Source organism: Prionailurus bengalensis, chromosome A2 (genome assembly GCF_016509475.1).
Source record: "Prionailurus bengalensis isolate Pbe53 chromosome A2, Fcat_Pben_1.1_paternal_pri, whole genome shotgun sequence".
Classification (NCBI taxonomy): Eukaryota; Metazoa; Chordata; class Mammalia; order Carnivora; family Felidae; genus Prionailurus; species Prionailurus bengalensis.
In genome coordinates this window covers 90,625,613-90,638,372 of record NC_057348.1, presented here as the reverse complement: position 1 = coordinate 90,638,372, position 12,760 = coordinate 90,625,613, and the positions used below count along the sequence as shown (strand labels likewise).

The window sequence follows — 12,760 nt, the reverse complement described above, 5'->3', positions numbered from 1 at the left end:
GGGCATCTCCTGTGACTTCTCATACTCATACTAATACTCACGCAGTAGGCTAGCCTGACTACCTTACATGGTGGCGTTTTCAGGACACTGTACCCAGAGGCAGAAACCAGAAGACATCTAGAGGCTTAGCCTCCCGGACTTACACAGTGTCATTGGCATCATATTCTGTTGGTCACAGCAATTCACAAGGCAGCCCCAGACTGAAGGAGGAAATAGATTCCACTTCTTAATGGGTGAGCTGTAAAGAATATTTGACTATATTAAATCTTCCACAGCACACCCTTTCTCACAATTATTTATATTTCTCCCATTGCAAAATAAATTCACCTCTTCCCAATACCCTCAAAATTTTCATGCAGATATGAGCTCAGGTTCAAAGTCTAGTATCTGAAGACCTGTATGTGGTCCAGATATGGATGAGTTCTTCACGTAAACCTCATCTTGATCCAGAGATCTGTGACTGAAAGAGACAAGTTTCTTCCACAGATACACCCAACATGTACTGTTGATTCAGGGATAGGATAATGGTAGTCACTCTTGTTCAAAAATTAGAACAGGAAGCACATAGCAGTTACTGGTCCATACAATTCTGAATGCAGTCAGGTGCATGTAGCCAAATACCCCGCTGCTCCAGGGAAAAGGAGCGGTCCTTGATTAAGGCCCAGTTCTATCCCCAGTAGTGGAACATTCTGAGCTCTTAGATCCTCCCTCTGAAAAGTCTTTCCTTTTCAATAAGAAATGGCCTGTGTCTGCCTCTGATCAGCTTTCTCAGTATGCTTTCTGCATATAGAAATTTGGGACCTACAGGCCTCTTCATATTTTGAATTTTCTCAGTCTCTTTCAGTCCAAGCTGATGAATTCTCTTAATAACTTAGTTTACTTGGAATCTGGCTATGGTTCACTCAAGCCTCCAAAGCCACATCTATAATTTTTTTTTTCAAAAATAAACTTCCCTCTACTTTGGGCTGTGTGTGAAGCTGCCATGAGAAAACCCTTACTTAAGAGTCTTAGAAACCCTTTTATGTAGATGCAGGTGTGTACTAGACTGTACCTTAAATCTTTCAGAGATTTTAACAAAAAATCTTACACACTGATTTGATCTTTGGCTTCATTTCCCTAGATGGTTAACGATACACTTTCCAACCAAGCAGGTACTGGGTCTTCTATGTTTCCTCTAAATTCACCTTGCAAACCAAATAGCTCTTTCTTTAGCTCACCTTTCTCTTTCCATACCTTATAAAATACAGCTATTGGAATCCAGTTGGCACTTTCAACATTCTATTTAGAGATCTCTGGAAACTAGATGTACAAGTTCAGTAGATAAAATAACTTTCTTCCAAGTGACTGCAGGAAACATTCTTAAGCAATTATTGCAACGTTGCATAATGCAGGTAACCCTCTTTCCAGGCTCCAATACCAATTCCCTTACTTTTCTCCTAGACTTTACTAACAGTATTTCTTTTTTTTAAATGTTTTTTAAAGTTTATTTTTGAGAGAGAGAGAAAGAGAGAGCATGCACGCACACATACATGAGTGGGGGAGGAACAGAGAGAAAGGGAGACACAGAATCTGAAGCAGACTCCAGGCTCTGAGTGGTCAGCGCAGAGCCCAATGTGGGGCTCGAACCAAGCTGCGAGATCATGACCTGAGCCAAAGCGGACATTTAATCAACTGAGCCACCCAGGCGCCCTGTTACTAACAGTATTTCTGCATCAGTTGTTTTAAGCCAAAACTTAGTGAGGTGGCTGGTGTGGTTCCTCTTTTGGTTTGCTTAGTCTCCCTCAGGCAGCTACTTCCAACTCAGAGTCAGCTGGGCTGGAACATTCAAGATAGCCTCACCCTTGTGCCTGGCAGTTAGTTGGTGATGGCTGTTGGCTGAGGCAGCTCAGTTCTTCCCGTGAGGCTTCTTATCTTCCAGTAGATTAGACAGATTTCCTTTTATTATGTTTTCAAGGTAGCAAACACACAACTGTAAAGCCTTTTGAAGTCCAGATTCTGGAAATTGCACAAGTATCAATTCCTTCATATTCATTTGGTCAAAACAAGTCACAAGACCTGCCTGGAGTTGAGGAGATGGAGAAACAGACTTTCCCTCTGGATGGGAATGCCTGCAAAGTGTTTGTGGCCATGTTTAATGTACCATAGCTGCCATGAATAGTTTATAATCTACATAATCGACTCCATATTTTGCAAAATTACTAAGCTAATATATTTTGCAGACAATAAATTGTATCTTTAAAGGGGAAATCTTTTATCACTACACTCCCCTCAATGTTACAAGTCAGTCAGTTGGGCCAGTCATTCTAAGGTATAAACTACATTTTAACAATGAAAAATTGAATTTTGCAGTTCATTATCTTTCCTCTGAGGAGCGTAAGGATATAGCACTATTTCATCTATTGTTATTCTTTCCTGATTACCTATCCTGTAAGAATATTTTCCTCTTGTGGATCGTTTCTACATTTATCAGTACCTCATGTGTGGCACCACCTTACTGTAGTTATTTATTTAGTTATTTATTTATATGCCTTCTCTTTCCTGGAAAGAATAAATTCTCTAAGAAGCAGAATTACTGAATGGTTCGTGTTTATATCTTTTTTTAAAGTACGCTCTATCCCAGACTTGAACTCAGGACCCTGAGATCAAGAATCACATGCTCTACCAACTGAGCCAGCTGGGCACACCTATGTTTATATCTTTTTAACAATCGCTGCCTTGCACATAGTAGACCCTAAATAAATATTAACTGAATTGATTACTGTGATCCAGCTCATTGAAATCATACATGATTACGTAAAAAGAATTTAATGACAACATCATCTTTTGACTCAATGACTATTTATCAAAACATACAACAGGTTCTTCAATATAAGATCTTAAAGAATACAAATGTAGATTTATTATTTTGATTTTTTAAAGAAAGTCAATAACCACAAGATTTTATACCTACATGACTCTCCTACTCACAGTGTTACCATACTGGAGGGGCAAGAGAAAAATAAAAAATAGCTTTCATGTGATTTTTATCAAATGACTCCAAAGGTTTCACTTTATATACCTCCCCCACCTCTTTTTTTTCCTCAGAAGTTCCAGAAAGGTTAATGGATCAGTACTCCCTTTGTTTGGGCCTGCCTTTCATCCCTGCACATCCCAAATTAGCAGAAGGTCCAAATTTCTTAATAGTTGGTGTCCTTGAATCTTGGATATTTATTTGCCAGTGTTTTTTCATCATTGGAACATCTGATAACTCTGAAAAGAAATCTCTTTGTGTCAAATCTCTATTCTGGCCAAGATTTTTTGGTCAAGGGTGACAGTTGCTAACTTTTAAATTCACCAACATATCCTTTGTTTCTCTTGCACACCACCAATCATTTACTCACAAGTCTGTTTGTAATTCCTCTGGGTTTGTTTTTTTTTTTTTTAGTGTTGACATAGTGTCAACCTATTATTATCATGTTAACATAATCACTGTTAGCAATTTACACATCACTATTTTTAGTATCATGAATATGATTAGACTGATCAAGTTATTTCCTATGCGCCTTGTCACACATGGACTGAGCCATGCAACTTCCACATCAGTAACTATTTTTGAATGCCTCTTTGGGGCCTATTTACTAAAAATCAGACAGTCTTAAGTGTCTAATAGAGCAATGCTCTAGTCTCTGTCTTTTCCTATGGTTTAACTCTTTTATACTTATTTAAACACAGTTGAAGGTGGTTATTTTAGTGTAAGGACGGAAGGAGAAAGACCCTTTTTTTTTTTTCCAGGAGCCTACACATATGGCTCAATACCATTCTTTTGTATATTCCACCTTTCCCCTTATGATAGACAATGCCATATTTATCAGACATTAATTCTTAAATGTTTTATGTCTATTTCTGGACCCTCTATTTTGTTTTATTGATCAAGTTGCCTATTCATGTGATACTGTCCCCTGGATTTTACTAATTTAATTGTATAGCTTTTAATGGTGTAATATTTGGTGGAGGTATTTCCCTCTCACTAACTTCTTTTCCAGAATTTTCATGGCTGCTCTTTTTTTAAATTGAGATATAATTCATATACGATGAGGCTCTCCCTTTTGAAATGTACAACTCAGTGGTTTTTAACATATTCACTACATTTTGCAACCATCACCATTATCTAATTGCTAAAGATTTTCATCATCCCCATAGGAAACCTTGTACCCATTAGCAGTCACTCTCCACTCCACACTCACCCCAGCCCTTGGCAACCACTAATCTACTTTCTGTCTCTATGGGTTTGCCTAAGTTTGATTTTTCATATAAATGGAATCATACAATGCCTAGTCTTTTGTGACTGGTTTCATTCATTTAGCGTAATGTTTTCTTTCTTTTCCCTGATTTTTATTTAAATTCTAGTTAGTTAACATGTAGTGTAATATTGGTTTCAGGAGTAGAATTTAGTGATTCCTCACTTACATACAATACCCAGTGCTCATCACAACAAGTGCCCTCCTTAATACCTATCACCCATTTGTCCCATTCCCTACCCACCTCCCTTCATCAACCTCATTTTGTTCTGAATCATTAAAAGCCTCTTATGATTTGCTTCCCTCTCTTTTTTCTTTTTTTCTCTTCCCATATGTTCATCTGTTTTGTTTCCTAAATTCCACATATGAGTAAAATCAAATGGTATTTTTCTTTTTCTGATTGACTTACTTCACTTAGCATAATGCACTTTAGCTCTATGCATGTCATTGCAAATGGCAAGATTTTATTCTTTTTGATGGTTGAGTAATATTCCATTATATGTATTCACCACATCTTCTTTATCCATTCATCAGTCAATGGAGACTTGGGCTCTCTCCATAGTTTGGCTATAATTGATATTAGCATAATGTTTTCAAAGTGCATCCATACTCGAACATGCATCAGAATATCTTTCCTTTTTATGGCCCAATAATATTCCATTGTATGAATGTACTTCATTGTGTTTATCCTTCGATCAACTGATGAACACATGGATTACTCCCACTTTTTGATTATTATGAATCTAGGCTGTTGTTTTAGTTTGTATTTTTAACTACTTAGGTGAATTAAGCTGGACTCCAATAACCATCCTAATGATGTGGTTTTATTGCCTCAGAATAGAAGTGGTCATAAGAAGCTGTTGTCTTAATAGAGTTAAAGAAAATCAAAAAGAATAACCTTTATTAATGACATAACATGAATAATTTGATGAGCATTTTCCAGGATTTAAATGCCCACTGATAAACCCACCAAGCCAACATGTGAGTTCACTGAACTACCTACTGGGGTGATTTGTAGATTTTAGCTTGGGGCTAGATGGGGGCACTTGTTAAAAAGCAGTTATGGGTCCCACTATGGAGATAGTGATGCAGATGGTCTTTGAGCTATAATTTAAACTGTCCTCATCTGGAACTACATTTTCACCTAAACTGCCTGAATGGAGCCCATCAGAATTACAATTGAAATCAGGCACTTCAGAAGAAACCCTAGAGAAGAACCCCGGAGAAGGCTGCATTTGACAATAATTCCAACATATTGCTGCTAAAGAGCTAGCGTACCATATAACTGGCAAGATAGGCTCCCCAGACAAGTGTAAAAACACTTGAGAAAGGTCACGCCTTTTCTTCTTTTGCTTGGGTAAGCCTGCACGGTGAGCTTGCAGAATTATCCATCCTTATACTGGAAGGGTTGGCCTCCTTTCTGGTCCAGAACTCAAGTGTCCCTGTGACCTTTCATAGATAAGGATGCCTGTGAGCCCTAATCACACTGGGTAAGCTACTCTCATCCACCGCAAACACAGGCATCCAGATGCTTGACTGTGTGTGCTACTGACAGTATATCAACAGTGTGACCCTGCCGCACCACGTCTGTCCTTCTCCCTTTTAGGCCAGAGAAGGCCGGACCACCATTGTGATAGCCCATCGACTGTCTACAATCCGAAATGCAGATGTCATCGCCAGCTTTGAGGATGGTGTCATTGTGGAGCAAGGAAGCCACGGGGAGCTGATGAAGAAGGAAGGGGTGTACTTCAAGCTTGTTAACATGCAGGTGTGTGTTCCCCAGGATATGTTTTTGCTTCTCAATATAGTATTCTTTATATTAGTAAAATATTGGGCAGCTAATGACATGCTGAGAAATATAAAACTTCAGGAAGATACCTAAAATGTGCATCTGAGACTTCAATTCAGAATCAGCGAAAGAATCCTGCCTGGAAGAGAGAAAGGTGAGGGAGGAGAAAAATGTCAAAAACATTTTGCATTTATTCTTCAGGACAGAGGTCCTTAGTTGCCTGGGGAATGTGTTCAAACTTGCAGGTCTTTTCCACCATAAGATTAGGGACCATCAGAGAAGTGGTAGGAGTGAGGGGGCAATGCCAGGATCTCTAATGGTGGGAGGAGAGCCTTTGTGATTTTGAAACGCTTCCTAGAGGATCCTAACAAAACCGACAGCAAGATTCATGACTCTAGGAAGTGAATAGTTTTGTCTTCTTTGTAAAAAAAATCATGTGATGTAGCTCCTAAAACAGGTAATATTGATAATTATTGGTTTGTATTAACCTTGTATTGTGTTCACTTGTGCACTTTGCAAAATAAATAACCTGTAAGTATTTTTCTATAAACATGATTCTTAGATCAAAGCAAATGTATATACTTCTATAAATATAACTGTAATTAGTATGGTCATGGACTTTTTTGTTGTTTTTCTTTTCCATTAACATTTCAGATACAGATCATCTGGATCCTAACATTTTAATGGGTGCTCGGCAGTCCATTCATTACATTAATATGTAATAAATTGCTTAGTCATTTTTCTAAAGTTGAATACTTGGTTTATTTCCGGTATTTCTCTATTCTAAATACATGTTTCTTCCTCTATCCAAAAGTAGAGTGTTCCTATGAAACCTTTCATAAGCCAAAATGGCGTAAAGCTTGGGGCACCTAGGTGGCTCAGTTGGTTAAGCATCTGACTTCAACTTGGGTCATGATCTTGTGGCTCATGAATTTGGGCCCTGCATTGGGGTCAGTGCTGACAGCTCAGAGTCTAAAGTCTGCTGTGGATTGTGTGTCTCCCTCTCTCTGCCCCTCCCCTGCTTGCACTCTGTGTGTGTCTCTCCCTCTCTCTCTCAAAAATAAATAAACATTTTTTAAAAATGGCATAAAGCAAAGAAGCAATTAGCATTAATTTACATAGAAAAATTTTTGAGCATTCCCAGACCCCCCAAATTAACCTCTCTTAGGCTTTTCTGATACCTTAGGATATACCTTGCTAACAGATGCACAGAAGAAATCAAGATGCAGCACAGATGCTCGCAGATACAGTTCAAAGCTCTGACGGCAGTCAGAGTGGCTAAAATGAACAAATCAAGAGACTATAGATGCTGGAGAGGATGTGGAGAAACAGGAACCCTCTTGCACTGTTGGTGGGAATGCAAACTGGTGCAGCCACTCTGGAAAACAGTGTGGAGGTTCCTCAAAAAATTAAAAATAGATCTACCCTATGACACAGCAATAACACTGCTAGGAATTTACCCAAGGGATACAGGAGTGCTGATGAATAGGGGCACTTGTACCCCAATGTTTATAGCAGCACTTTCAACAATAGCCAAATTATGAAAAGAGCCTAAATGTCCATCAACTGATGAATGGATAAAGAAATTGTGGTTTATATACACAATGGAATACTTTGTGGCAATGAGAAAGAATGAAATATGGCCCTTTGTAGCAACGTGGATGGAACTGGAGAGTGTTATGCTAAGTGAAATAAGTGATACAAAGAAAGACAGATACCATATGTTTTCACTCTTATGTGGACCCGGAGAAACTTAACAGAAGACTATGGGGGAGAGGAAGGAAAAATAAAAAGAGAGGGAGGGAGCCAAACCATAAGAGATTCTTAAAAACTGAGAATAAAAATAACTGAGGGTTGATGACAGGTGGGAGGGAGGAGAGGGTAGGCAATGGGTATTGAGGAGGGCACCTGTTGGGATGAACACTGGGTATTGTATGGAAGCCAATTTGACAATAAATTTCATATTAAAATAAATAAATTAATTAATTTTAAAAAAAGCTTTGGCGGCTTGTTGCTGAAATGCTGAGTGTAGTTCCGGGGAAAGAGGTTGGCGGGGCCGCTGTCCATGCCCAGGGGCACAGCCTCTCTGGCAGCAGCTACAAAACAAATGCTGATTGCTATTATCACTTTTCACCTTTCTTCATAGGAGCAAAAATTCTCTTCATATTTCTTTTTGCTAGTGTCAACAGGTACTAATGTAGATCTTTCATAAAAATGAAGTAGCATAATGCTGATGTTCAAAAAGCAGGGGATACCTATACTGTCCCTTGGAAACATGGTACTAAAAATGTTAAGTCAAAAATTGGCTTTACCTTTTGACAAGTAACTTCTCTGAGCCTCAGTTTCCACATTCAAAATACTAACTCTGGGGCACCTGAGTGGCTCAGTCAGTTAAGCATCTGACTCTTGATTTTGGCAAAGGTCATGATCTCATGGTTCAAGAAATCAAGCCCTGCATGGAGCTCTGTGCTGATGGAAAGGAGCCTGCTTGGGATTCTCTCCCTCTCTCTCTCTCTCTCCCCCTCTCCCTCTATGCCCCTCCCCCACTTACTCATGCTCTTTGTTTTTCTCTGTCTCTCTTTCTCAAAATAAATAAATAAACACTTAAAAAGTACTAAATCTACCATGCAAGTTTGTTATAAGGTTAAGAAATAAGCAACTGATTATACTAAAAAACAACAACAACAACAAAAACAACAACTTCAAAAGAGTTGCTCTTATGGTATGCGAATTGTTTCAATAAAACTGTAGTTTTTTAAAAAGAAGCACTCAGGGGGTGCCTGGGTGGCTCAGTCAGTTAAGCGTCCGACTTCGGCTCAGGTCACGATCTCGCGGTTCATGGGTTCGAGCCCCACATCGGGCTCTGTGCTGACAGCTCAGAGCCTGGAGCCCGTTTTGGATTCTGTGTTTCCTTCTCTCTCTGACCCTCCCCCGTTCATGCTCTGTCTCTCTCTGTCTCAAAAATAAATAAACGTTAAAAAAAATTAGAAAAAAAAAAAGAAGCACTCAACACAAAATAGATGCATGATAAATAATAGTTGCTGAAATTTAAAAGTCCTCAAAGTAAAAATACCAAATGAAATGATAGAAAGTATTATACCTCTTGCCACAACTTGCCAGAGAATGTTTTCCAGCAGAACGGGAGTAAATTTTACTAACTGGCTCTCTTTATATGTCCTAGCCATCACAGGGTCTTTATCATTTCCCTAGTTTAAAAAATATGAATAATGTTCCTTTAATTCAGTTTTAGTTTTCATTGTATTAATGGGTACTAAGGCTGTGCGGTTTTGCCTGTGAAGACACCTTAGATCCTCAAAAGAGGTGGCCACTTTCTCCCCTGGCTGGCCTGCATCTGTGCCCCTAAAAGAATGACCTTTCATTCCCCCTGGCACTTAGGCTGGGAGGCCGCCGGGGGGTAAGGACATGTCTGACCTTTCTCTATGGTATTCCGTAACTTTTTGTTCCTGGGAGAAGTTGTACAGTGAAAGATGGAACGGTGTCGTGTGATAGACAAGGCCTGTCACCAACTAGGCAGTGGTTTCAGCAAGTCATTGTGTTTTGGCGTCCTCGGTTGTTAAATGAGTGGAGTGTGCACTAAGATGACCGCTATTTCCACTGGCTCTGGCATTCGTGATTCTTAGCCCCTTTGAACTTCTTGTCTTGGTGCCCTCGCATTTCTCATTTCTGGTGTAGGCTTCACTTAACCATTTATTTGCTGGTGCTGTTGCAGAGATGGAGGAAAGAGCCACAGTGGGCCTGAGTGTTCGCTAAATGCTCAAACTAACGGGTTTCTTTTTTTTCCAAAGCCCAACCTAGTGTTAATAAAACCTGGTCTTGGTTATGTTTCTAAGTAGAATAGTCACTGCTTTTTCATTAGTTGGATTATTGGCTCTTAGTTGTTTCTTTTATTTAAAAAAATTTTTTAATGTTTATTTAATTTTGACAGACAGAGCATGAGTTGGGGTGGGGGTGGGGGGAGGCACAGAGAGAGAGGGAGACACAATCTGAAGCAGGCTCCAGGCTCTGAGCTGTCAGCACAGAGCCTGACACGGGGTTCAAACCCACAGAGGTTGGTTAGATCATGACCTGTGAGCCAAAGTCAGATGCTTAACCGACTGAGCCACCCAGGTGCCCCAGTTGTTTCTGTTACATGTATACTAACTTCTTCCTGATTGTAAGTGTAATGCACTCTTATTTGTAAAAATTGAAGCCTTAAAAAAAAAAATCCAAACATGAATATCTTTGATACTTGAAAGACTCCCCATAATCCAAACCCCTGTTGATAATCACTAACAGCCATTTAGTATATATTTTTCATCTTTGCTAGCCTGAAAGAGCTAAACAAGATTTCCAGATGTCTTTAATTTTCATGAGATTGAGCCTCTTTTCACATGTTCAGTGGCCATTTGTGTTTTTTCTTACATTACAGTGTTCCTATTTTAGGCCATTTTTCTGTTGGGTTGTTCATGACATTCTTGTTGACTTCTAAGAACTCCTTGCATGAAAAGGAACTATAGTCCTGCATGTATTGGAAATATTTTTCCTGCTTTGCTATTTCAGTTTCACTATGTAGTTTGTTTAGCTACCATAAAAAAGATTTAAAACTGTATGTAGTTATATTATCATTTTTTTTCTCTTCGCGTCTTCATGATTTGGAGTTGTTCTTAGGATATTCATCGTATTTTCTTTCAACATTTATTGTTTTGCTTTGATAATTAAATATTTAAAACAGCTAAAATACATTCAGGTGTAAGAAATAAGGGCTAGTGGTTTTAAACGTATACTTCTCATCACCTGGCAGAAAGTAGCCATCTTGACTTTGGAGCTCAGTGACCTCAGCACCCACCAAATGAGGGCTTCAGGTAGGACACAGAAAAACGTATTATAGGAGAGAGAGAGGGATTGTTCATTTGGTCATAGAAGGCTAAAATCATAATGGGCTTATTGGGAGAACTGTCTGTTGAGGTGGACTCTTTGGTAGCATGGAGATGACAAAAAGAGGAAAAGAAAATGCCTTCATCAGTGGTGGTCCAGGCCATGAGCTAGAACTTGGGGGAGCCAGGCCTGAGCATGTGGTGAACCTGTGGAAGATTTTTGAGCTGGGATGTGATTTGAGCAGAACCGCCCTTTAGAGAAAAGAATCTGGTACCAGTGTGGGAGTGGATGGTAGCGAGGATGCAGGGATCAGTTACAAGGCCAAGGCTTTAGGTTCGTTTGGGTTAGGAGATGGTATAAAACAGTTCTAGTTATAAGCAAGTAAGGAAGTCAACCAAGCAGAACATATCACTGCAATGTGGTTCCAGGCACATCGGTGATATTTTGTCAGGTATCAAAAGCACAACTGGAAAGCTAGGATCAGATTATATGCAGAGCTCTAGATAGGCCACTGTAGGTGCAGTAAGGCACAGTCATAGGATTGGATTTGGGGACAGGACCTGAAGATGAGGAGCAAGAACAAGACAGACAATACTATAATAACTCGGGCCCTGTATAACCCATTAAGATGTGCACTTGAACATGGAGGAAGCAAATGGAGAGCCAGACTCAGATTCCCACAAGGTTGGCTTGATGTTCTTTGTCATGCATTGAGCTAGAGGTCCTTAAGTTACCTTTAGCTTGGTCCCTTTAAGGAGAGAATTGATCCCATGCAGGCAGTGAGGCTTAGCCTGCAAGTGAGGTCACCTGTGATGACGTGAGTCTGAGCGGGACACAAGGAAGAAAATGATTACAGTCAGCTAGTCAAGAAAAGCAGTTTAATTGCCTCCCATGGGGACTGACCCAGCTTTTCTTTGTAGCTTTAAAAATGAGCCCTTGGTAACGTTTCTATTTATTCTTTTCGCCTTTGGTGGTGGTCATGACCTGGCCCCTGCATTCTTGCATGTTGACAGAACTCCTATATACCTGCCGGATGATGAAAATTTGGCCTTTTAATTTTTGGGAAACACTTTTATACTCCAATATTTATATTGTTCAAATTGAGTTTAACCTTTCTGTCCTTTTTAACCTTGAACACAACTTCTGTGTGTTGTAACACCTCTTTACAGTTTTCAAGCTAACCTTGATTGAAAAGCTGTTAGAGAATCTTAAAGTCATGACACATGTAGTATTCACCGTGACTCCATGGCTCTAAACATGGAGGTTATCTCCCTTTGGGGACACGCACACATGTGCACAACTTAACATTTTGTTCTTCTTTCAGACATCAGGAAATCAGATGGAGTCAGGAGAATTTGATGTGGAACTAAGTAATGAAAAGGCTGCCATAGGAATGGCCCCCAATGGCTGGACATCCCGCATATTTAGGAATTCCACCCATAAAAGCCTTAGGAATTCACGAAAGTATCAGAATGGCCTTGATGTGGAAATCAAAGAACTCGTAAGTTGCTTTTCACTTAAATTAAATCTTTTGTGATGTAGTTTGGCTGTTGAAATTCTTATCCTTGCAAGTATATTGCAGGCACAGATGATTCCTACTGTGAATTATACCCTTCCTGGAAAAAAGGAAATTGCAACTTTTAAATGTATTGGACAATGAATTGAAATCAATTCCAATTAAAAGTGGACTTCTGGTAGATCCAGATACACAGTCTGTGTTTCGATGGTTAAAATTAAAAGTAGATACTCCATTCATCTTTGAGATCCAGAGATAAAGCTAGTCTAAAGTAAAAGGCTCCGATATTTGCATTCTGTTAAG

At 39.4% G+C, this 12,760-nt stretch overlaps 1 protein-coding gene across 1 annotated transcript in view; it reads left to right on the top strand.

Annotated features, from left to right (window-relative positions):
- Nucleotides 1–12,760, top strand: part of ABCB4 (ATP binding cassette subfamily B member 4) — a 70,645-nt gene that overhangs the window by 32,023 nt on the left and 25,862 nt on the right. Inside the window, exons 15-16 of the mRNA XM_043588754.1 lie at nt 5,884–6,045; nt 12,266–12,442. Of these exons, the coding sequence (XP_043444689.1) occupies nt 5,884–6,045; nt 12,266–12,442 (339 nt within the window). The remainder of the gene's footprint in view (nt 1–5,883; nt 6,046–12,265; nt 12,443–12,760) is intronic.